Genomic DNA, 25,640 nt, shown 5'->3' on the forward strand with positions numbered 1-25,640 from the left:
CATTTTTTCATAGTCTAATATTAAACGATTATGTGTGAATGAATTCGAAGAATCTAATTCGGTTTGACATCAATACAGCATACAAGGCTTCGATGGAAATTACTGGTCTATCAAGTAAACACACAGAATAATTGTTGTAATGCATTGCTGTAGTTTTATTACGTTTGGCCATGCGTACCATATGTGAGTTCGCTCTCGACAAATGTTTCTCTCTGACCTCACGCTTCGCTCGCTAAAAATAATAAAAAGTATATCTTAATAATAACAATAATTTTCATTTATAAAATAACACTACCCTATGTACATGTCTGGCGTCCATCAATGTGTTCAGGTGATTCAACAAATGACTCAACAAAACGTTCTACAATTAGCATTGACAAATAAAGCTCACAATTATCATTGATCGAACGGTTCAATTGATCAACATTCATCTTCTTTTTCTCGCTGTTCTTTTTTCTTTCAATTATCGAGAGACCGAACAATCGATGATAATTTACAAATCAGGTCCTAGCCACGTCGACGTTTGGTAATTAAAATTATATATTGGCAATAAAAAATAACTTCCATTAAAGAAAACACTTTAAAATGTAATCGAATGAAAACAAAAACTAAAAGACATTGGAGAAAATAGATAAAACGAAATGGAAGTAATTATGAAGAATAAAATAAAATTTTTTATGGCCAAGAAATAAAAGTTAAAATAGTGATCGAAGCTGTTGGATTCGAAACGTTTGCGTCGTTGAGCGCTTTCAAAAGCCTATCTTTTCCTCATTTTCCTTTTGTTGTTAAGTTTGGCACCGTCGACTTAACTCGTCCCCTTTTTCCAGCAACAAGAGAATGCGTTTCGACTTCGAAGTAATTACGAACCATTATTCCGACAAAAGTTTATCACAATAATAAAATTCTTAGTGCATGTCCTACAAGTTTGTGTACAAGTTAATCATCTCTCGATTGCAAATTCCAAAAATACAATATTCGTATTCTCCTCCTATCTTCATGAATTTTTTCAAGAAAGGTACACTAATGAATTGCACATATTTTTCGTTCAATTTCCGTCGTATGAAAATTAATTACACGCATCGTTGAGATCTTTCTGTTAAAGCTACCAAGCGACTTTTCAATGATCTGGGAAAATATGCTATTAAAATTCGCAGCGTGTACACTTCGTTTTTCTAATCGACCCACAAGCGAGATCCAATTGAAAAAAAATTCGCTTAAATTGGTTGGCAACAGACATCCAATACTTTGGAAAAAATTTGGAGGTGATGATTTTGAAGTGGAAAAACCATAGAGAACAAGACGAGTTTCCCCTGATTTTTAGATATTTTTCAATGGACCCCGCTTTTTCTTTCTGCTTCTGTTCAAATGGGATCTCTCGATCAGGCAAACTATTGCTAAAACCCCCTTAAATTGTTATTCAACGATTCATCTATGCTACAATGTATTTACAGCATGGCAGTGATTACACACTCTATATTTCCTTGCCGTACAATACACGTGCTACAAAAACTTTTGCAACGTTAAAACAGCTTAATTCTTCATTGACCAGTGAATTTTAAATAATATTCTCGTATGATTCAGGCGAAGTATTATCGACGTGGATCAACGTAAACGTACTCGTCAGCATACGTAAGAGTACATATTTCTCGTTCTGAAAGACAAATTTTTTTGAACGAATCACAAAATCCATCTGTTACGTCTACGTGTCTCCACCGTGTCAAGTTAATCGAATTCTATTTTTAATAAGAGCGAGCATAATAAATGCCCGGAAATTCACCTGAATTGACATCTTATTTGAATAGCAAATTTGGTCGTACGTAGATCTAAAAAATTCGACAATTTTTCATTTGACAGAAGTCACAGAAGGCGCTGATAAGTTAAACGACAAATTAAAGAAGTTTCGCGATGAAAGAAGTCAGTGAGTTGATCCTTCACGTGAAATTTCAAACGGTCTTCGTGCGAATGCGAATAGTTTTCTTCTTAAATTATCTTTCTGTTTTCTTGTTGATTTCTGTTTTCTCATGCGCGTAGAAAAATAAGGGAAACGTACCGTCATTTAATATAGAGACAATAATGAGCGCCGTGTAACTGCGAAATATATGTGTAATTTTTTTTTTTTACGGTTAGTAGTTACGCTCGGTTACATTCCTCATACGACATTAGTATGATTATTAATTAATCTAGGACATATTCACTACTCAAATAGATACTTTATAATATAATTACTCTTTATAGTCTATCAAAATATTCATCACAGTGCTACGGACACAAGATTGTGTTCTGTTTATATGTGTAAATAATGATTCTTTTTCTTCGAGCAGGAAAAGTCGTGTAATCCAGCCACTCGTTGATTCGCAAGCTACATCATTTCACACGAAAGTGCCTTCTTACATTTTTCTTTCACTCTTTCTCTCCACCCCCTCTCTTTCTCTGTTTCTCTTTCTTTTTCTTTCTCTTGTTGCTTTTTTTTTAATAAAATAAACGACGATGTCAACCGTCTTTCAATTTTCTTCTGAAAATATCAACGAATCGATAAATGGTATCTATTTAAATTACGCTTTAAACGATTTCCTAGATCACATAGTTCTCTATTTATCATTTGTACAATAGTTTGAGGATTCTTTTAAATGTCAACGAGAGACCTGATTCTTGATATTTTCTATGCTCGTATCACTTATTTTTTCTTCCTTCTCTCTTTTTTTACTTCTTTCTTTTTCTAACGTAGAGTGCTACACACATATGACAGTATCATCCCGTTTAAAAAATTCTTAATCGACTTTTACATATGACTTATATTTACAACAATAAATCAGAGAGATGGCCTAGCAAGGAGATCGTCTATCTTATAATTAAAACGACGAACTCGGGACAACTGGAAACCTTATTCGTTTCCGTCTGAAAATATACTATTAGTATGAACGCGTTCGAACGCGAGAAATATGAAAGACAAAAATTCAAAGCGACAATCATCGCCGAAAATCCGAGACCGAATACAGCGTATAAATTCAATTCAACGAAAAATAATAATTCATTCAATTGAACTAAAAATTTCGATCCGCAAAGAAACTAAAACCGAAAGAAACCATTGTAAGCTGAAATTAACATACACCTTCTTTTTCCGCGTTGAAGATAACATTACCGGCAATTTGAGAAGAAAGAAAATAAATTGTAGTTAAACAATAAGCAAAACAATTCTTATTAAAGCGGCTCGCAATATGCCCCTTAGCATTCCTTTCTCCTTACCAATCTGGAACGTTACATTTACGAAAGACGACAATCTTCTCTTCTGAAACTTCCTGCAAACATTTTTCTCCAAACTGTTACGTTGCCTTCTCATCTTCTTCGCGAAAATAATCTCAAAATATGAATGCCCTGCTAAGGACCGCCAATATACCTTCTTTTTGCGAAGGATGGTCTTATTTTACTACAAAAATCTTTCTCCATCTGGACATTTTCTTCTTTTTTTTTTACAACCTTCTTTCCTCTTCGTGAAAAGGCCATGTTCACAAAGATTTTCTATCAACTCCTTCTCATGATCATTCTTCGGTAATGTGAAAGATTTCTCAGGCATCGTTTCAAGAAGATCTGTTTAGAATTCTAAAAACAAAAGCTGGTCTCTGCTAAACCTCTGCGTGAAGGGGACTAGGCGAGCGGAGTGACTGACAGCAACCCCATGGAAAGAGCCACGTGGCTCAGCACCTTGGCGAAAATTTTGGATTGGTAGGACCATGGATGTAGCTTCGTAGTTCCTTTGGTGGCTCTGACCCAAAATCCGACGCCGTATCAACGTCGGACTTGCGACAAATGATCATACGAATGTCCGTATGAAGATAAATCCGGCCAGACTTACCGGACATAAATCTGGAATGAAATATTTGACTTTAACGTGCAGTAGAGCGATCTCTGGATGCATGCGGGTGTTAGTTGCATATTGATAGGTAGAGAGTCAGTGAAGATGTACTGAGATGTACGCACCTAAGATGTACGAGGTAGCGTAGTGTTTTGTCCCGCAGTGTTCTCTGACGTAAAAAAGTATGAGATCGTGGTGGCATATCAGAAAGATCGTATAGTACTACGAACATCTTAACGACTGTACCCAAAGGATTGAGAAGCGTTACTTGAATAGTACCGCTTCTTGGTACTTGGTAGCCCTTTTTGCCCAAATTAATATGTGCCTATGTAAAAGTAACACAAGTTTGTTTCATCAATGTCACATGACATTTCTGAATATATCATTCAAACATAACAATGATAATAACAAAATTCCTTTTAATCTAAAAGAACAGAGAAAAAGAAAAAAGAATAAAAAAAAGCAGAACAAATAACAAAACTCAAATGAAATAGAAAAAATACAGTAAAGAATATAAGATGTACGTACGAGATAGGGCGTAGAAACTTTATCATTGTCACCGAGCGTATAGAAGAACACAGTGACTGGAAGCTTTCGATGTTTCGGACAGAACGAACCGCTGGCACCTAATTCCGCCGTGAAACCGTGAACGGTGGACACAGGTTCCAGTCTACCATTTAAAGCTGATTCCTCGAAGCTGCCTAAAAGAGCATGACTCTGCGGTCTACTACGAGAAGTCGAACGTCTTTTTGGTGTCTCCTCTCCTTCCCCAAGATTCTCGGTCTCTCTGTCTGTTTCTTCCAAAGACACTGCACCTGGACTTGGTGGAGTGTTCAACTCGAACAGAGCACTGAAACAAAAAGCTCGTTTTAACCAAAGGAATCTTTTCACCGATATGTTCATGTACCGTATATGGAGTTGGCTACCGAGGAAGATATAGAATTTAAGATGTGATTTGTCTTATTTTTCACCTGTTTCTTCGATTCGTACCTTCTTTTTGAGGAGACGGTATTCAGACTACTATCGTAATCGAAACAACAGCTGCCTCTTCTCAATGGAGCTGGACTGGATGTCAATGGTAAACCGGTTCTGCTATGGAACACCATCGAAGCTGCGTTTTCCAATGATCGTCGGAATCTTTCTTGTTCGATGGCGGTCGGTACCACTTTGTCCACTGTTTCGTCCTCCTCCGTGATGGCGTTGTCTTTACCAAGACTATAATTTCGATTCTTCTTCGCCACATTCGAAACAGAATCTTTGCAAAGCTTCGACACAGTTTCATCTTCCTCCTCCTCCTCGTGCTCGGTTATGCTATCTTCTTCGTTTGTACTATGCAGTCTATTTTGCCATTTGGACGTCTCGACTTCGTCGTAGTCGCAGCTATCCTTCTTGGAATTTGTACTATAGATACATGAGTTTTGATGTGCGCCATTTGTACTAAGCTCTGAAGGATCGGGGCTCGCGTCACGCTTCTCCGTTTCTTCGATAATGTTCGGGAAATTTATCCTTCTCTTCGCTTTACTATCCCTGAAGTTCTTTGGATCGTGTAAGCTTGGTTGCACGTTGTTGTACATGAACGAACGTTGAACGATCTGTTGGATCGCATCCTGCGGATTATCCTCTAATTTCTTCTCGTGCTCCTTCTTGAAAAGCTGTCGGAACCGATTAAATCTCTTGTTGAACGCCATTGGCAGAGACTTCTCATCCTCCATTGGCAGTTTCTGTTCCTGATACTTCTCGTTGGCCACGTTATTTCGACTGCTTTCCATTTCGTTGGTGGCCATTGCCAACGCGGACCTCGATTTGGTCCCACAAGGAACCTCCGACTGGTTCCCTCGGTCTTTGCTGGTTCGCAAAATTGCTCCCAATAATATATCTGCTTTGTTCGACACGTTCTGCAGACAGTCCATGGTGTCGTTCTTCCTCTTTTCAGAATTATTGCATTTGATCGCCTGTAGATTCTCGTTCGACTCATCGCCATCCAACTTCTCGCGTTTCTGGGGATTGTAAATGTTCTTATTGCCATAGATCTCAGCGAAATTGGTCTTCTCTAAAGCTTGTTGGTCGTTTTTCCTACATAACTTGTGATTGCAACTTTCGCAGGACTTGGCACGGTTCACCAAATTATTTGTCGAGCATTCGTTACTCTCTACATTCCCGCACTTCGTTACCGGCTTAGTCGATCCATCTTCTACTGCTTTCTCCGGCTTCTCTCGTCTCTTTACGGTCCTGACACTTGTTCTCTTACGTTCAGACGGTGTTCTAGCTCTTAAAACAGCCAGAACTTCGTCGAATTCTTGCTGGCTCAACTCCAGATTGCAATTTTTAAATCTCACTTCGTTTCCGTGTTGTTCCTGACTCTTCAAATTCGTAGCTTTCACCTTATTCTCTATGTAGTTGATGTTTGGCGTGACTCCGAGAACTCGTCCAGGAACCTTGGTGAACCAATCCAAGAAACCTCCTTCCTCTTTTGTTCTGTCTTTATCGTCAGGAAACGATAGCTTGGATATTAATTGACTCAAATCCTTTCTGGATCTCCCTTTATTATTGACACCCCTGTCCGAGTCCGTGTCCAAAGCTTCTCGTCCAGACGACACCGCTCCAGAATTCGACAACTTGCACGACGACTTGACGCAGCTTTGATGCACCATGCAAGTGGAGTTGAAGGAATCCTGCTTTAAACGATTATTCGTCGATGGACCTGGATTTGATTCGTGGAAAGGACTGGGTTGCCTAAAGGGATTGATCACGATACTCGAATCCTTGCTGACTGGCGCTTTGCAGATTCTCTCAGAGTCGTTGAAATAAGTTTCCTTGTTTCCGCGCAAGCTCTGAAAAGCACACTTGCCATTTGCGTTACTATTATTCCAAGATTCGACAAAAGACCACGGCAGCGACGAATTGAACGGTATCAGATTCTCAAATATTCCATTCTTCTCCGACTTTATTTCTCGTTCTTTCTGCTTCTTCTCCAAATTGCACTGTTTATCATTAGAATTCGATAACGATTTTGCGTCAGGTTCGTCGATCGTTCGTTTGTACCGTTTCTCAGTGTTTCCATCTCGTCCGTCGATGCTCAGCTGCGTCTTAAAACACCGCTCCAGATTATCTGAGTTTAAGTTCTTCCTATTCCTGATGCTGTTCTCCTCGAATTTGCAGTTCTGACCTTGCACAAATTTAATACCGCGATTGATCGAGATCTCGGTGGAACATTTCGGGTAGCTCGAGCTCTGACTGTCTTTCTGCGATTCTTGCGTTACAGCTTCCTGTACCGAGGGAAGAGGCATCGGTTGAACCGTAACGCAGGAATTTGCGTCTGTTGGACCACACGGAAGAGATCGACGACGCTTTCTCTCGCGGTTCTGTCGTGGAATCACTGGTGATGGCGGTGGAACGTCCTCCTCGTCGCAAGGACAATGATGTTTGCCGGGCTTGTTGCAAGGTGTTTGCAGCCTGTCGTCCACCAGAGCTGTTTCAATAAAACATATTTGTTTCACGACATATTCTAGCTTCAGTATCGTAATGGACGTATTTCGAGCATCATCTTCGCTAATTTATTAACGATTTGAAAAAGCAAAAACAAAGGAACATATTTTGCTAATTCGATAACAATTTAAAGAAGCAAAGAAAAAGAAGAAACTTACGCTTTGTAATATGATTAACCTTTTCGTAACTAGGGACAAGATATCTCGGTAAAACGATGTCGTCATTACGAGATATCTTAGGGTCGCAATGATATCGAGTCAGCGATATATATACACGTGTACGTATTCATGGTTGCGAATGATTTAAGAAAAAAAGAATCGAGAAGCGACATGAGGTTTACCCACTTATTTAATATAAAAAAATGAGAAGGTGGATAGTTCGGTGTATGACCAAATTTACATAAACTGAGACACTCAGGAAGGTAATACTCGAACATCGAAATATTACGCTGATCAATTGCAATTCCCCTCATTACCAGGCAAGACAAGGGCTTCGGGATTTTGCGCAGCGCTCGGAACCGGGATAGCCTTGGTAGGTGTCAAAGCCCTCGCTACACCCTCCTCGTCTTTCTCTTTGATCGGATGCAACGGACAGGTGAGAATCGGAACCTCTTCCATCCTCGGCAGTGCCCACACGGTGACCTAAAATTTACACGAGAAATCCTCTTCAGCTCCATTAAATGCAGTCGCGGTACTTGGAACGAGATTGGGTAGCCGGTGACTCATCTGCTGGTTAAAAGTAGGCATTCGTTAGTGTCCTCGAACCACCAGAATAGAACCGTGGAAGGTACTCTGAGTACGTGGACGAGAGAACCACCATGCGAATTACATGGACAGTTCGAGGAACATTGACCTCGCCTTTATCGTGAGTCAAACGCATCATTTCGAGCGTTCCCAGCGAGCTATTGCTTGCCAGGGAATCCTTGGATCGATTAAGCGCATCTATCTTCATCCAACGAGCTTTCGCCCGTAATATGTTTCAACGCGAATATAAAAGAGACAATGATTTTCATGAAACGTGTAATGTGAGAATAAAGGAACGTCGAACGTGAGAAGGATATGTTAATCGATATCACAGATAGTTCAACTTTTTGTTTCCCAATTGATGACAATGTTCCTGGATTAATGGTATAAGCGGACGATTTAAAACGACGCTGATAAATGATAAGAATCGATTCTTTTACTTTTATAGAATTTCCGTCCCCTTGGCCAGCTAAAGGAAACGTGTGCTCCACAGGAGATTCCCGGAACTTTCCCAGATTTTCTTCGTTATATGGCACCACCCTTGTCACGATGTAACTGGGATCGACGCCGTTGCTCCTGGACCACCATGCAGCGACTTGGCTGAAGTGAAGACGTGAACGGACTGCCTGATATAAACCGTAGAAGTTCATCGTCTCTGGGCTCCTAAACATTGTTATTCGTTCGATTTGTTAGTGGCAAAAAAAGATATTTATAGAAAATTAATGAACATGATCCACTTAACTACTCGCCGAGTCATACGTCCACGTTCGAAAGTCTTAGTAAAAAAAAGTCTTTAATAAAATCATTAATATGTCTATCGTATAAAGTACCAAGTTAAATGAATTACATTTAATTGCATTCAGTTGAGCCAATTATTTCAACAATTGAATGCTATTGATCTTCATGGTACAATATCTCTTATACTAAGATAACTATACACTTTGTAGAAAATATAATTATACATAGATTATAATTTTTATATATAAACAGATTAAATTTACGTTGCAAGGTGTTTCTATCTTATAAAAGTACGATCAATTTCGCTAACGAATCGAGGGAAAATTTGTTTGTCAAGAGGGATTAGTTACGTATGCTATTATCGTTAAAATAAATAGTCTAGAGCAACTGATTGGCACACTTACTTGCTGGGAACGACGCAAACACACCAATACTCCAGCAGCATCTCCGACGCTTGTTGCCATGGTGAGATTGATAAGGACGGCACTGTGCAGATCGGGTTCTTGCACGTAGATTTGGCCAAACCGCATGGACAGTTGCTGCACAACACTACCTCGATGGACAGGAACGAACCAATTGCAATACGATCAGCGATCTCTCGAACCAGTACAAGATATCGATCACACTGCACAGATTATATGAAAAAAGAAAGGCAAATGAGAAAACCATTGTCTATAGAAATTTTAATTACTACGTTTTCAATAGAGGAGGAAACGATTTAACGACGTCATTCCGTTATCGAAACAAAGGGTACAGTGGCGAGCACATAAATAGGGGACACGTTTATTTTACAAACCTGACTTAATTCGGTCTGTAATTATTATTTGAAATAAACATTTGAAACAACGTCTCAGGCCATAGAAAATGTATTCTTAAATATTCTACTATAAAAGTAAGTAGAAATACAAGTGATTTCTAATTATTACTGCAAGTAAACGTTCAACGATCATTCTATATTTATACGTATTTTTAAATCCTGTGTTGCAATAAAGAATGAGAACAGAATGCCTCATAATACAATTAAGATTACTAGTAGTTGTTGTTTCCTTATTTATACGCTCGCCACTGTATTTTCTTGGAAAAGCAGTTTAGATACCGTGGAAAAGATTACGAGAATAATTTTCTTACCAAGTAATTATTTTCTTCGCACACGTGGTCATTAGGCACCGACTGCATAGGCGCTGCACAATGTGGGCCCTCTTTGTAGCCACGTGGAGGGCCCTGAATCCTCCCTTCGCACACCAGGACTCCAAGGGCTCGGAACACGCTAAGAATGCCACCCCGACCGCCAACCCCATTTGGGCTGGGAATGCCTCCTGTCACCGCACCTAGGCAGTGCATACCTGCAAAGAAAACGAAAATTTGTCATTCGCAACGAAATTTATTCGATATTATTTCCATATACTACTCAACAGTTTTATGTCAATTTTCAAACAAACAAAAAAAAAAAAAAATTTTAATTCTTCATCGATCTAGTTTCTTTAACACGTTCGTCACCACGTCGCACATATCTATGCGACGGGTATACTTCCGTGGGGGCCCCGTCGCCAAATGATGGTGACGCTCTTCTTGTTCGAGTTAATTAATTAAATATACGATATTATATATAGGATATACAACATAAAAATATTAAAAACACATTATACCATACTTTTTACTAATTTATATTCTGGATAATATATTACATTATCCTATATCGTATAGTATTCGTTAAAACATTCCAAACGCATTTGGGGTGATGTTGGGCACTTCGAAAAATAGTTAGACTCCGTTATCACTACTCTCCTCACTTTCAAATATATTTTCACGCTGTTTACTGAACATTTTGAGGATGAAAAAATCACTGATATACGTCTCACAAGTATGAAAGATCTGAGATATCTGCCATGAGATCCCTCGGAATACTCTAGCTCTTCTCCATTTCAGAAATGAATAATCTTTTCTTTATAATGAATCGAAGGCGATAAACAATAAATCGAAGGGGATAAACAATGAATTCCTGCTTGTCGCTCTATTTACGTTCTGCGGTCGGATTTGGGCCCCGCAGGAAACTTAGCCGAATCAGGCTGGGCGACGAACGTGAATAAGAAATCGAGAAAAAAGATTTCTAGAACGTTTAAACGTTTGAAACAACAGGGATGCGCGATTGGTAAATCGTAAAAGATTGGAATAATGGTTTTCCAGAGGAAACCAGCGCGAACACGAACCTGTGCGCATTCTCCTTCTCTGGAAGCAATTTCCAACGCACTGCAATAGGATCGTCGACATTTTCGAGAGCTGCTCTCGAGGGAATGAAAACTGGAACGATTCGCGCACGACCTCCGCTATCGTTAATCTTAAGCGCGCTACCGCAACGGACCATCCTTCGAACTAGGCTCAGGTAGGTTTTTCGCGATGTTCTTATCGGAGACACGAACTTTGCTGTCCAAACTGACCGCGTTTAGAGCGAGAACTGACGCGAGTCACCATTGTCTTTTTGTTTCTTTGTGAATCATCACGAATACAACAGTTTACGTTCATTCCGTTCTTCTGTACTCCATTGATCCATTGTTTAATCCCACTATAGTCTTTCAATTTTTTATGTCTCTACCTCGTTTCTCTTTTAATCGAGCACTTTTAACGTTTCAATATCAACAACGCTTCTTATCTTCTTTAAACCTAAGGAATTCTCCAACGATGCGACTCTGTCGGAGATGATCCAGAGAGAATGCAAAAGGTTAAACCTACCGAACAATTGTCTGACAAACGATGTGAGGCATTGTGACCGTCTCTTATTGATTTCACTGTTTTGTTAATCGTCATTCTTTTTTAAATATTTCCATCTCGCAAATAACGACGTCCTAAAAGAGCTGTAGACTCGAGAAACTTTCACCAATTTCAAATAACCCGAATCACAATTTCATTGAAGCTTACTATCCAAATATGTACATATAAAATCATTTAGCGTGCTTGAATTTACAAAACTAAAATACTAATAGCTGTCAAACTTTGTTCTACAGAGTTCTGCAATAATAAAATGTTTCCTTCGATCTGCTTCTCTTCCAGATCAACAAGTCTCCTATAGGAAAAACCACTAATCGCTGGGGCGTGTGAAGACAAGGCATGTAAACGCATAGAAGCATAGAAAATTGCGCTTGTAGGGCATCGAGATATCGGCTGCACAGATATGATGGTCAGGCTTTCCTACGGTTTTTCTCGTTTCTTTTTGCCCGACATCCGATCCGAGATTTCGTCGTCCGTCTTCTGCCGGTCATTATGTAAAGGTGAATACGCAGGAGGGCGATGGGCATTATTTATAACTTTGCCCGCCGCCATATGCGGCGAAAGCGACCAACCGGATTGGCTTCCTCGCCACTTTCCTCCGAGCGTTTCAGCATTCGAGCGAACGAACACAGAATACTCTACGCTGTACGCTATTCATCGGTGGAAAACACGAAAATTTCTAGGAAAATGTAACTCACTTTTCGCTGAAATTCGATAAATCTCGTGGAAGATACTTGAGAACAAGCTTATGGCTTGACGAGAGAAATATCTCATCCAGAAACGTTCTATGCTTCGCACTATGAAACTATGTTTAGAGTAGTTGTTCCCTGCTATTCGTCCAGCCAAAATATTGCATATTTCGCCACTCTTCTTTAATGAAAAGATATAACTTAGAAAAAAAAAAACGAAGCTGGTACCCCGCTGGGGGTAGCCGCCCACATGCTATATTATTTTTTATTTATATTTTTTTTTCTTCACCAACAAGATATAACACTTTACCAAATGTCCGCAAGGACAAATTGTAAAATAACCAAAATAAAAAAAAAAAAAAAAAAAACTCTTCTTTAATTTCACAGGACTTTGTACCATTCGAGTAACTAATTGCAAGTTAAACTTCTCTTTCGAAGGCAAAGCGACAACGTTAGGAGACTCCTGCTAATCCACTGAATCCTACTTTTCAACGATCGTATCGCTATTCCTTTCGCTTGGACTCTGCAATTGTACAAAATACGAAGAAATTGGAGTATTTTAAGATTAAACGTAGAACGTAGGAAAGGTAGAAAATATTCTTAAACTATAGAAAATCTTATCCATCCATCGAGAAAGAAACCCAACGATCGAGTGAAACAAACGTCCATTTCATTTTCTCAGAACGTAACGCGATTGGCAAGGAAAGCAAAGGAATCATTCGATCGATAAGATCATATTATATATACATGGAAAAATCAAAACGACAAAACTACGGTAGAAAAATCAATAAGATCGCAAGAAAAACGTCGCTGTCACTACGGAAATTTCACCGACGATAACTTCAACCCCCGCGACGATTCCCCCGCCGTAATCACACGGATCTGTCGCGGACATATGTAGTTTGAGTAGCAAATGAAACGATTACGTCCGTGCACTGAGACTCGACTTGCGATTAGGCGACGCGAAAAATTGCCGAGAGCCACACAGTAGGAGCTGGCGCGACTCGCGCTCGCACGATGAAGAATTTGAATAAAGAACTGCGCGGCACTGCCTCTCACACTTGGCGTCTTTCACGTGTGTCGAGGGTCTGTGTACAAGGGAGAGCTTGTGGGGCTCCACGAGGGTGATCGTACTCGGGTGTCATGCGCAAAAAGTTCGTAACCCTTGGCGAAATCCTTCGAGAGACGCTATCCAGGATTAGGAGGTAACCTGCGCTATCGAGATACTCTTTATTTTATAAAGAAAAAACGATCCAACTGATTTGCGACCTAATCGATATCGATTGAACAGCGTTCCCTTTACGAGTCAAGGATTAGTCCTTGATTACTGTATACTGATCGCTTGGAACGATCGAGTATTTTTAAGCTCGAGTCGCGTCAGAGTCTTGGAATAATCTAGTCGCTAGAAAAAGTTGCTTTATACCGCTTCTAATCGCATCGTCCGATAATACGTTGTTGGAATCTTGTTAGCACCCGGCACCGTACTCGCATAATTAGTCGCTCTAAATCCTGGAGAGTAAGTTGACCAGAAGATGGCTGGCGAACGGTGTTTTTAATCGGCACTGCCAGACGCAGCTTCTTAAACGGCAGAATGATGAAACGAATATGAAGCTGAGCTAAAGCCGAGGATCGATCAGGGATGAAAAGCAGACGTCGAAAATTCGCTACCTTGCCAAGAGTAATACATCAAGTTACTTTGAAAAGAACAAAAGCAGATCTTCCATCGGTGATAAGTATCAAAAAAATAGTGAAATAGTAGTGAAAAAAAGTAATAAAAAATTACCGTTATCCGATACGAAAGTTCAGGATATTAGGTTACTGCTCTAAGCTCGCAGCCTCGAGATACGTTCATGAAAAACTTGCAATTTTGATTGGAAGCCCCCGGAGTGATCAAAGGACGAAAGAAAATCTTTCGCCGACGATAAGCACAAAAGAAATAAAAAAGATAATAAAAAAGATTTTATTACAGGATACAGAAGATCCAAGTGCTCGTTTCCTGTTCCAAGCTCGGACGCTTTATGATGTACACGTGGGGATTAGCCATTTCGATGAGAGATCCAAAGTAATGGAATCACAAAAGAAGATCCTTCATCGATGATACATATCAAATGCTAAAAAGTAATAAAAAAATTACTGTTACCTAAAGTTCAGAGGATATTAGGTTCCTATCCTACGTTCGGTTCTTCGAGGCGCATTTTTGTTTTTTTTATTAAAATTACGAATTTGTAATCCCGATCGGAATGATCAAGGAACGAAAGAAAATTTTTCATCGATGATACGCACCAACGAAAATGAAAAGGCCGATAGAAAGGATCTTTGATAGGATACAAAAGATCAAAGTACTCGTTTCCTCTTCCAAGGTTCGATGCTTCACGATGCACGCGTGAAAGATTAGCAATTTCGATCCAGGAGCCAAAGTGGCCAAAGAAAGCAGATCTATCGTCGATGATACACATGGTAAAATGAAAAAAGTGGCAAAAGATTACTATTGCAGGATACCTAAAAGCGTGCAAAGTACTTGGCTTCTTTTCCAAGTCTATAGAGCTTTGAGAAGCACGCTTGAAAAACTTGCAATTTCGACTCGAGACCCAAAGTGATCCTGAGCGAAACTTTGATGCGCGATCAAAGCGGCGGAGGCCAAGGGTTTTGGCTTGGTCATTGGTCGAGGGCAAGCCGTTCGAACGTCGAAGAAGACCTTCGCCAAAGCAGCGAGGAAGGGATTGGCGTTACAGAATAAAAGGCTCAGGTCGTGCGAGCTACGAAGCATGTATTATAGTTAGCGACACGGGAGGCTGAGGGAAAGGGCGATGCGCTTCTGGTGCAGCACGGTGTGAATGCACTGGCTGGTCCAGCTGAGAAAACACCGGCTTGTTGGCGCCAGTATTATCCAGCGCGTAGTAAACAAGCTGCTCAGAATTATTCGGCCAAACTTATACTTTCGCGACTCGCTTCGTACTTTCTCGTCGTCGAATATAACCAACGCGATCCGTTCTTAATTACCTCGACCTTCGCGCGTTTCCAATAAACATCGTCCGATCCTGGGAATTCGTCGAAGAATAGGTCGTTTAGGAAACAATGGGGGAAAAGGGAGAGAAAGTGGAGAAGGAAGCGCACAAAAGCGAACCTTTTGCAAACACAATAGCAACCAGGTTGCAAAATCCATATGTAGAATCTGAACTTCGAGAATTGCGCGAGATTTGTAGCCGTGTTGTGGAAGATTTTACGCTCTCTGAGCATCGAACTGGGGCCAAAGTTTCCAATATTTTTCACCCTTTCTAATAGGAATTCTAATAAGAAAATTTATTAACTCGACAGCCAGGGATTGTGCGAGACGATGGACTAGCAAACAAGCAGCGATTATTAGTAACTAAACGACTATCAATTATCACCATTCGTATGGCATTTAACATAGGCAGAACTCGAGAAGCTTAGCACGTAGCACAGCACAGCTATCGCGTTCTCAAACGTACGATGTACAAATACAAGCAACGAACCATAGAATTTATCGAGAAAAGAAGTTAAAAAACAAAGATTAGGTGTTTTGGCGTAAAAGGTAAGAACATAAAAACGTGCACGACTTGTACGTAAAATAAGCGGAAAGAACTGGTTCGTCATCGCTGTTGGTTTATTGCATGTATCGCATTTCGATATGCATTTTGTCGTCGATAAACTGTCATTCATTTGTCGACGCTTTATGATCCGATAAAGACGCGTTCGTTTTTTTAGAAAGTCAAGTTTGGTTCAATGAACATCACAAAGCACATCGTGCTTTATGCTCGATCGAATTCACTGGCAGAGACCAGGCGAAGTTATGCGAAGTGCGTATTAACTTTTACATGTACCGGACAACGAACCGTGAAATTTATGGTTGAAACGCGTGCGTAAACGCATTAACAGAATTACACGCCACCCAGGGCTGCCTACTAATTATATTAACGAAGACGATTATCTTTTATATTAATTTTGCGGATATCAAATTCTCTTTGACGCGCAGATTCTCTTTTTATCGGAATCGAAACGAGCTCTTACAATCGTTTCGATGACACCAGTGCACACCCTGTACGGCTTCAATTTTTTATTAGTTGGACAAATAGGACGATTGTCTTGATTGAAATTTTATAAGTAAATTTAACAAATTATCGGTCATTCGATTGTTCCATTTGTCGACTCGTTAATATTATCGATCGGTAAATTATTTCACGAGGAGATTCCGATTTTTTGACACTAAAAACTCAGCATATCTCGGGGACAGAGGAACGATTGTTCTCCAAATCGTTCATTCCAAATTCTTCGTAATTCTATGATCATCAAGAGGTTAAACGTTGCAGAAATACTTTTCAACTCCGACAAAGTAGAGAGCACATAGTGGAAAATAAATCGACTCTACGTTGTTGCCGAAATAATTGGTTACAATCAGCGACATCCGGCTAGCCAGGGAGCAAATAAAATACGAAATTACAGGTTCCCGGCTATGATAATCCATCGTAATGCGTGACAGTAAAATTTGTTACGTCTGCGACGTCATTACGCCTTATTGCTGGTGAGCTCGAGCTCTCGTCAGCGGCGTCGAATTAGAAAGCGTGCTTTTATAGACGAAATCGGTAGTAGCGTGTGCATCGTTATCGTTTCATTAACAAAATATCAGCGTTCTTTTATCTCTTAGGGGCAATAAATGTCTCGCGATTCAACGAGCGTTCGTTCAGCGTGTGTTGGAAACGAATGCAAAGGAAAAGCCGAGGAATTAGCAGCTGGCAACGGGCATTAAAAATGCAGAAGATTCGCGCCAACTAGCTCGCTGTTTTATTTCCCATTTCCAAACTACCAACTGAAACGCAGCAAATGACACAAAGGCGAGCCGTATGCTCGCGTTTCCCTTTCATTTATGCACCGCGAGTCGGAAGAAGCTTTTCGCGAAATCTACCGACAGGCGAAAAGGATTTTTGCGAAACTAACCGGACAAGTAATTAGAATCGAGGAAAAGAAACCGAGCGAATTACTTTCGACCGCTTCCTTACTCCTTTCTAACTCCTTTAATCGCGCTATATTTGTTTTTTTATCTCTGTAAACTTCTTTCTCAGCGACCTTGCACTGTATTTTTATCGGTGGTATTTCTTAGTGTCCTTGCTTTAATTCATTTAACTTATTAAGCGAGTTGAATATCCTGTTTCATCCAAAGATAATCGCACGCACAGTCGTATAAAGTAGCGAAGAAGGAAAAGAGAAATAATAACAATACGAAGAAAAGGAAGGAAGTAGAAAGAGGATGAATAAAAGCAACAAGATAAGTCGGTTTAACGCAAGGAAAGCTAAGCATTCGTTACCCAGTAGTACGTTCAAAATCGAGGTTTTTAATGTATTTACATCTCATGTGTAAAAAGGTCAATATGGTCAGTCTGTTGTTGTTATCGTCGCTGGAATTGCGTTCGGAATAATTGATTTTAAGAAAATATTCAGGAAAAAGTAAGCGAATAGATAAATTATAATCACGGAGGATAAATAACGATACCGAAATTGGTTCGATTTGACGTGCGTCAGCTGTTTTGAAATGAAGAAAGACAATGTAACTTGAGCGAAGCGTGATAACTGAATCGACGAATCGTTTCGAACGAGGACAAAGGCGTTGCGAAAACCGCTGGAGAATCTCGCAACGCGAGTCCAAGGCGTAGCAATACGAGCTTATCACCGGCCAACCGGATGCATAATGCGCACGTAAAGCCACGTTTTCCTTCCCTAATCGCTCGTGTTTACACGCTCGATGAAGGAAATCATTGATGAGGACGAGGCCGTCTTCTGTTGCCACCGGTCCGTTACCAATTAGCTCGTTAACATGCTTCACAATGCGCTAAGGCCGCGCCTCTGGACACGCACATCCCGACCAATAAACCATCTCTAAATCCAATTCCATCTAAGCTCTGGAAAACAACATTCCTCTATCTGTAGCAAGCTGAGAGAACTTTCTTAACCCTGCTGCGCTATTACCGTTCACATTTTGCTCTATTTTCCAATAAATCGTATTCTTCTATGGTTGAAAAATTTCTTACGTTTGAAGATAAAATAGAGGAATCGTTATCGGTCGGTATATTCTGTAGGATGAGATATAAAAATGATACGAGTGATAAGCATCGTTAAAAAGTTCTAACGAAAAAACGACACACATAATGAATACGCGTTGCTACGCTACAAAGTATAAATAGATCAGGAATATTCAAATGTAGCAGTAGTTGGAATTTATCACAATATTTTTACGGCTGCAACTTCAACGACCAATAAACAGGAACTTCAACGAGCAATAAATTCAATTTTTTTTACTGTTGTCGATCGTATGTGAGTGCTGAACATTTTAAAAAGGAATTTTTATTGAAGTTACAGAAGCGTGTATTACGATACTTCTAACTACTACTACTAGATTTAAATATTCCTGATCTATTCGTACTTTGTACCACAATAACACACATTAGCATTACAACGTTACATTTCGTATATCGTTATATCGTTCTAACTCTTTAACAATGTTTCGAATGACAAATGTTTACACGACGATTTCCTCTTGTATACTAACGGAATATAGTAACGATGTTTAACTTGACGCGTAAAGATCCGTTGAAACTGTTAAAAAATTGCCAACATGAAACTCAAGGTGACACGTAATACGATCCTCTAATTATTTTGGACAATACAGGTAGTTAATGAAACGACGAACAATAAAGTTCGATTCTCATTCGGACAAATAAGTTTCTGAAGGATAGCGGATTTTGCGAGCGTTCAATTTCGAAGACTCGTTCCCACACAAGTCGGAAACAGGAATATCATCGAGGTAGAAGGGAGCGACGATAAACAGGATATTCTCTTTTACGGTCGCAAGTATTTTCTCGGCTCACTCGAAGCGAATCCCGAACACGTATGTACCGTACAATCAGTCGCAAAGACTGAAAAGGCTAACGATTGCGGACCGCCTCGCCAGGCAATCCTATAAATCTTCCTACGTCACGCGTCGTCGAACTCTCCTCATCGAGGTAGATTCGAGAGAACTGGAAACGATGATTTTCTTATTTCCACGCTGTATTCAGCCACCGGAAGATACCGCGTAGGAAGTCGAAGGTGTCTGCTGACCGCAAGGAAAAGGAACATTCAGCGAAATCGTAGCGGATTGCTTTCCAACGTCTTTTACCATCGACAACTTTATTTTTATCAGCGAGAAATCAAATTCAGAATTGGTGCACAGAGAGAAGAAGCGGATCGATCATAATACACAACGAACTGAGAGAATCTTTGGCTAAAATAGAAAACCGTATGCAAAAGCAGAAATGATTAAACCAAGAACAAACGAAACATCTCTGAAGTGGAATATTTATGCCTTGAACGATCCTCTACCCTTTTGTCGGACGGATAATTCCTCAAGCAGAACTCAACTGTTTATCCAACAACGGATCACTGTCATCGTGACAAAACCTTTCTGTCCTCCCTTCGTCCTTCGAGAAAAGGGTCGTCGGTTGCTGCGTCTAGACGCGGCCCACTCACCCCTCTGATTTCGGAGGAATTACCAGCATGGAGGTTGAAGAACCCTGGCGGCATCGAAAAAAGCCAAACGAAGACAAAGAGCTGCTGATTACGCATGTGAAAATGGAGAGGAGTCGGTCTCCGATTAATCGGAAAGCCTCTGCAAGCAAATCTTCTGTGTGAGTGTTCTCTCCAATTATTTATATACTCTTCTTTTCAGATTTATCAGGGACCGATGTATAACGCTGTTTGTACTCTCGATTCGAAAAAAGTTCAATCGCTATCGTTAAGATTAACGTATCGCTATACATGTAATGTACGTATTACTTTTAGCGACTCGTTAAAAAATGCAATCCTTTATTGCAATCGCGTGTGAGTTTATTTCTATAAGTCGCTTGTTGAACGTTTTTTATTTGGGAAACTCGATAAGAGAAAGCTTGTACAATCCAAAGATCAGTTTCTTTTTTAACCAACAGAACAGAGAAAGATTTCGCAAGGGTTAATAAACCAAAGAGTAACACGATCGCGTAATAAATAACAGGCAAGGTCGATGGTAAAACAGTGGCAAATTTTGACTCGCTATTTATCACGTATGCTTCGATTGTTCGTTATGCGAGTTACAGACTGAGAAAAATAAACTTGAAGATTGATCGTGCAACGAGAATAACGAGAACTGACCTCGTTCCTTAAATTCTACTATTATTTTTACACGAGTTTGATACCCTCTTTGATTGGGCTTGTTCTCGATTCTACGTCTCTACAGAGCTACTTTTTATTCCCTACACGATTTCACGGTCATTACGCAAAGCTCGAAACCAGTTATCGCCTTTTCCCATTCGATAGTATAAATTACGAGCGCTACTTCGACCGCGTTCGTGCTTCTTCTTTTTACTCGACGATAAATTCCTGCTTCGCGAGAACTATTGTGCAATGCAGCCAATTTAGCAGATTCTTTCCCTTAACGATACTCCGCTGTTTATCGCGACGATATACAACACGCAAGGAGTCGATCCGGTCTTTAAAAATTCGAAATCACGCGGTTCACGAGAAACGAATCGTGACGATAAGTATGTAAATGCAATAGAAATGTCTCGTTCACGCGTTAAAGAAGAACGTGATTCGTTTGTCGCGAGATCTACGGTAATAAACAGAAATTTTTCCAACAATCGAAATGCGAAAGTATAAAGACAAATATCTTCTATACTACCATTTTCTACATATTCAAACAGAAGAAACGTGTACTAGGTTTTTCTCGTTTTACGATATTCTTATATTCTTAGTCTCCTTTTCTTATTTCTACGCGCAAACTGTACGAATGCTTTTGCCACTCGCGATATACATATTCCTCGTGAGGTTTCACGAAGAACTTTCGAAGAACGAGAGAGAAAGGGCCAAGGAACATACGGAATTAATTCTACCTTTCAGCTTGACACAGTTGCGTAACAACGACGACGACGACAACGATGACCAACGACGAATTCGTTTCTTTTTCGTAACCTTCGAAAGACAATGGGGACGGTTTTCGTTTTCTTCTTTTTTTGCTCACAATGAAACCGGGCAAAGTCGCAGGCGGTTTCGGCCGTTGCGAAAATGTAACCCCTTTCATGGGGAATAATGGAGAAACGCGAACTGTCAACAAGGAATCGCGCCATTCCATTGATTGGCTGCCGGAGCAGGCGAACAGCACCGACCCTAAAAGACGTACTAACCGTTCAGGAAATCTCGAACCTGCTGCACCGGCCAGACTGCACCTTGTTTTCTTTCGTCACGTGCAGCAAGGAGATACAAGCCTGTAGCTGCGGACGTGACACAACAACAAATTTAAAGGGACTACAAAAATCTCGAATGGTACGAGCCATTTCGAACGCATCTGCCCATCCCTCCGATCCCTCTATGCCGGCAATTAAACTTGGAGCGTCGATTTCTGCACGAATTTTACTACCCACAACACTCTTCCTAATTATCTCAATGATACAACTTTTATATCCTGTGTCACCGTAAAAGATAAAGTTTCTTTGTTGCCGTCGATACATATGTATGACGCATTATTGGAGCAACGAGTATTGTCTTCGTCATATTTGGTATAGAAATTAATTCAACATTTTTATGTAAATTTATCATTTGCTTATCGACGTTGCTGCAATCGCAGCGAATCAATTTCTACGTCCGATACAATCGGTATCGACGCGAGGCTTCTTCACTGTATCGGTAAAGTATGTGTCGATAACGTTGAGCATTTCTTATTTAACTTCTATGGTAGCAGCGAAGTAGCTTGTCGGTTTGTTGAATAAAAAATTGTAAAAGTTGTATCGAGGTATGTTTTTTTACAACTTGAGACTAGTCTACCAGCAAAGTCAATACATAAATGGTAAATTTGTACGAAAAATGGAAATTACAACGTGTATACTGTTTATATCATTGATTAGAAATTACAGTCGTCGTTTGGAATTGTTTAAAAACCGAGTAACAGTGAGCGATAGTGTTCTTCGAGCTTACCGAGAAGCTACTACAATGTTTCTTCTTATTTCGTTCGACGCCAGGGAGGATATTATGGTAATATCAAACGTTGAAAGCCAAGGAACGGACTTCAGACATAGAACTCGGAGAAACAGATACTGCTCTTAGCATAATCTTCTTAATCTCGCAGCCGAGCTCTTCTCCGAAGAAGTACGTGCAGCGAACGAAGTTGAAAAGGGCCATTCTTGCGCGTATCGCCAGCTCCGCTTTATCGAATATCGCGGTAAATTTAATTCCGTTCCATTTTCAGTCGTGACATGTACAGCCCGTGTAACTTAATTATACTAATTTGCTTCTTGTCGCTGCGCAAACAACGATACCTTTCCCTTGCTCGCCATAGAACGACTGACGTGACACGAAGGTAATTAAGCGGACGACAAAAATCGGGATTTTGCCGCTCGAAAACACCGATCCGCTTGCTTTGATGATGGCATTTACGGTCTAACAACACCCACGACTGATCTTGCTTTTACGTTATGGCTACTTCCATCGATGAGACTTTAAACTTAAACAGCAATCAATGACCCGATCAAATCGTACACTTGGAATCTATTTTCACGACCTCGTTCGGATTAATTCAATAGCTCGAGATCTCTTTATTTACTTGGCTATAGACTACGGATATTTATACAAAGTAGTATTTTTATGAATATATATAATTAAAAAATGGCGTTTAGATAAAAATTTGCATGTTTTATATTTCCCATTTGTCTTACATTTAAAACAACCGTTTATCGGCTGGAAAAATGTTCCTTTTTTTTAAATAACTGATTAATCCGATTAACTGATATCAATTATCTAAATACTAATAATCAATAACAGTTGTCGTGATTATTTCAACACGATCAACAAATCAGAGAGTGATCGTCCGAGATAAGAAACTGTCCTTGCTCAAATAACGTGATTTATATCTTGTTGCAAAATTTACGTATTATTGTTCGTTGATACGCGTGATGAAACTTCAAGCTTCGAGAAATATGTTTCTTTCAGTCAGAGGATGTACGGGAATCTTAATCTCATCTCACAATACCAAATTTCTCTGCACGAAGGAAGCCTTCACAAACAATATTTCCTTTTTCGTTCGGCACAACGACCAGATGTTTAATGACCCTCTTGTTATGCAGTTTATGGCCCACACGGTACGTACGGGTATCGTGTGGGTTTTGAGAGCGGACCTAATACCAAACGATCGAAAGATATCCGCCAACTGACGAGTTTCGTCCATTAAGATATTATATTCCGCCTCTGCAAGAAAATCGTCGTTCGTGTAATTACTTCACATTTATCACGAATATTTCCCTGATTCTGAGTCTCTCCACGGAGCAAGTAATTGCAAACATCAATAATGAACCATCCTGCAAAGTGTCGACAATTTCGTTTTTCTAGTAACTACAGCTCTACATTGAATTTCCTTTTGAGTCATAAAGAAATTAAGAAGCGCAAACGTTAATAGTGAATCATAGTTTATTTCTGTTCTGTTCTATCGTCCTTTCTCAAATTTCCTAAATTTGAAGAAAATATTACGATTTGAGTGCATATTTTAAAATGTTAAAAATCCTTTGGTTCACTAACACAAGGGAAAAACAGAGATATAAAGATTCTGGTATGTTAGTAGCAGACACCTGGGTACCTAAGGTACCGAGAACTTCATCATTCTTTAAATAATTACCTCATCTTGTATTCTTTATCGAGTCATAAATAATTCTTACGTCAAAACGAGTAATAACTAGCCGCTTAAGAGCGTCAAAACGGCATCTTTCTTTTCTTAATTGCCTCTGACAATAAGTTATATTCCCTTTGGAGCTATAAATAAGTGCTAGGAAGTTCAATATTGACGGCAGAGCGATAACAGGCAAAGAAAATGCAATCTTCATTCGCAAGATATTATTACAGAGAAGACCGGCCTTCGTTCGCTACAATTGCAAACAGTGGAAAGGTTCAGATACCAGCAGAACAAAGTACAATGCACTCGGGAACACTTGCTCGAAAGCCTGCGTCACACGAGGGATGAATCCACGAGACTCGCTCGAGAAGGATCCTTCTCGTGTCTGTTCAGTCTGAAAGGTAGCTCGTCGATGATGTAAAAAATTAAGCAAACCCAACGAAAGATAATTGGTTGTGCAACGTGAAAATTTCATCCGCGAAATGTCAGCTAATGACAAATTGAGAATCACATTGCAGCTCGGCTAATGGCACAGTGGTTTAGCCTTAGTACACCTTGCGAATGACTTTCTATTTCCAGAAGCGTTAGAGGGTCTCGCGTGTACAGCTGTTGCACATACGGAGTCATGTATATTAAACAGCCATGAGTGAAATCCACGCTGGAAAAGCAAACCATACGCGTCGCCGATGACTCTGAGCTGACACGAAAACTGCGTACTTTAAATACGTACAACGATGATCCACATTCGAAAGTAGCTGTACGAAGATAGCAGAGGGAAAGAAACAGACACGACGAAGCACGTGTGTTTTGGTGATTTTCTTAAACTCGATCTCGCCTCGTGGTTTAAACGTCGCTTCGTGTAACTTAAGGAAGAGAAATGTACGTACAGGGCGTTTCAAATAGCACGCGGAGATTTAATTTTAAAGAACGTTGTTAAAAACTATAAAAACCCGGGTCGTGTTACAGGAGGAACGTGTATTTGCTAGAGCATCGAGAGACAGTGGTCTGGTAAGGAAAAACCAGTGTCTAAACTAAGACGTCCACCAGCGATTCGAGCATCCACCACCTTAACAGCACGCTTCTATTTCTATTTCCAGAGACACACAGTGGACATCGGAGACTCGCGCCACTCGAATCAGGACGTCTTCGTCAAACGTCTCAAAACTTTGTTTGAAAACGGGCAAGAATATACCTGGTGTTCCTCGAAAGCCACGTTCGGCTACAGTTGGCGGATTGAATCCCGGATTCTTAACCTGTTTTGAATCTTGAATCGGCAATTTAAAAAAGATTAGGAGGAAGCACTCGGTAAGAGGATCAGTTAAATGAAGAGAAAACAATCACGAGCAAAGGTCTCGTTGACGCAAGCGGTTAATCGTTTTCCAGCCAACGGGATGATGCAAACGCAGTCACCCCTCTTTCCTTCGGGTAGAATGGAAATCATGAAAAATAGTAGAACCGAGCTGACGTAATGGAGCAGCGAGAGTAGACACCGAGAGAAACTTCAAGTTTCCGTTCGTACTAGATTTCCGTTTATATAATGTAGCCAGTTGCGATCAAATACGCAGACGACTGTTCCATTGCTTTGCCAGATCCAACCTCAATTTTCAATCTACAGAAACAGTATCTTCTATTGCAGAAATCTTAGTGTCTCCAATTAGATACCACTTACACGATATCTTCGCGAGGTTTATCGA

General features: G+C 40.1%; 1 protein-coding gene across 4 annotated transcripts in view; it reads right to left on the reverse strand.

Moving 5' to 3' along the window:
• Nucleotides 1-131: 131 nt before the first annotated feature.
• Nucleotides 132-25,640, reverse strand: part of LOC132911448 (atos homolog protein A) — a 44,152-nt gene continuing 18,643 nt past the window's right edge. The window contains exons 1-9 of one of the 4 annotated variants that reach the window (XM_060968057.1): nucleotides 11,025-11,370; nucleotides 9,946-10,160; nucleotides 9,222-9,442; nucleotides 8,520-8,742; nucleotides 7,812-7,977; nucleotides 4,841-7,319; nucleotides 4,379-4,700; nucleotides 3,976-4,175; nucleotides 132-3,861 (exon numbers count right to left, since the gene is read on the reverse strand). In XM_060968057.1, the coding sequence (XP_060824040.1) occupies nucleotides 3,693-3,861; nucleotides 3,976-4,175; nucleotides 4,379-4,700; nucleotides 4,841-7,319; nucleotides 7,812-7,977; nucleotides 8,520-8,742; nucleotides 9,222-9,442; nucleotides 9,946-10,160; nucleotides 11,025-11,085 (4,056 nt within the window). In that variant the 5' untranslated portion in view covers nucleotides 11,086-11,370 and the 3' untranslated portion in view covers nucleotides 132-3,692. Of the gene's footprint in view, nucleotides 3,862-3,975; nucleotides 4,176-4,378; nucleotides 4,701-4,840; nucleotides 7,320-7,811; nucleotides 8,062-8,519; nucleotides 8,743-9,221; nucleotides 9,443-9,945; nucleotides 10,161-11,024; nucleotides 11,376-25,640 lie in introns of those variants that run through there. The other 3 variants (XM_060968058.1, XM_060968059.1, XM_060968061.1) reach the window with 3 other exon arrangements.

This window comes from Bombus pascuorum, chromosome 10, assembly GCF_905332965.1.
Source record: "Bombus pascuorum chromosome 10, iyBomPasc1.1, whole genome shotgun sequence".
NCBI lineage: Eukaryota > Metazoa > Arthropoda > Insecta > Hymenoptera > Apidae > Bombus > Bombus pascuorum.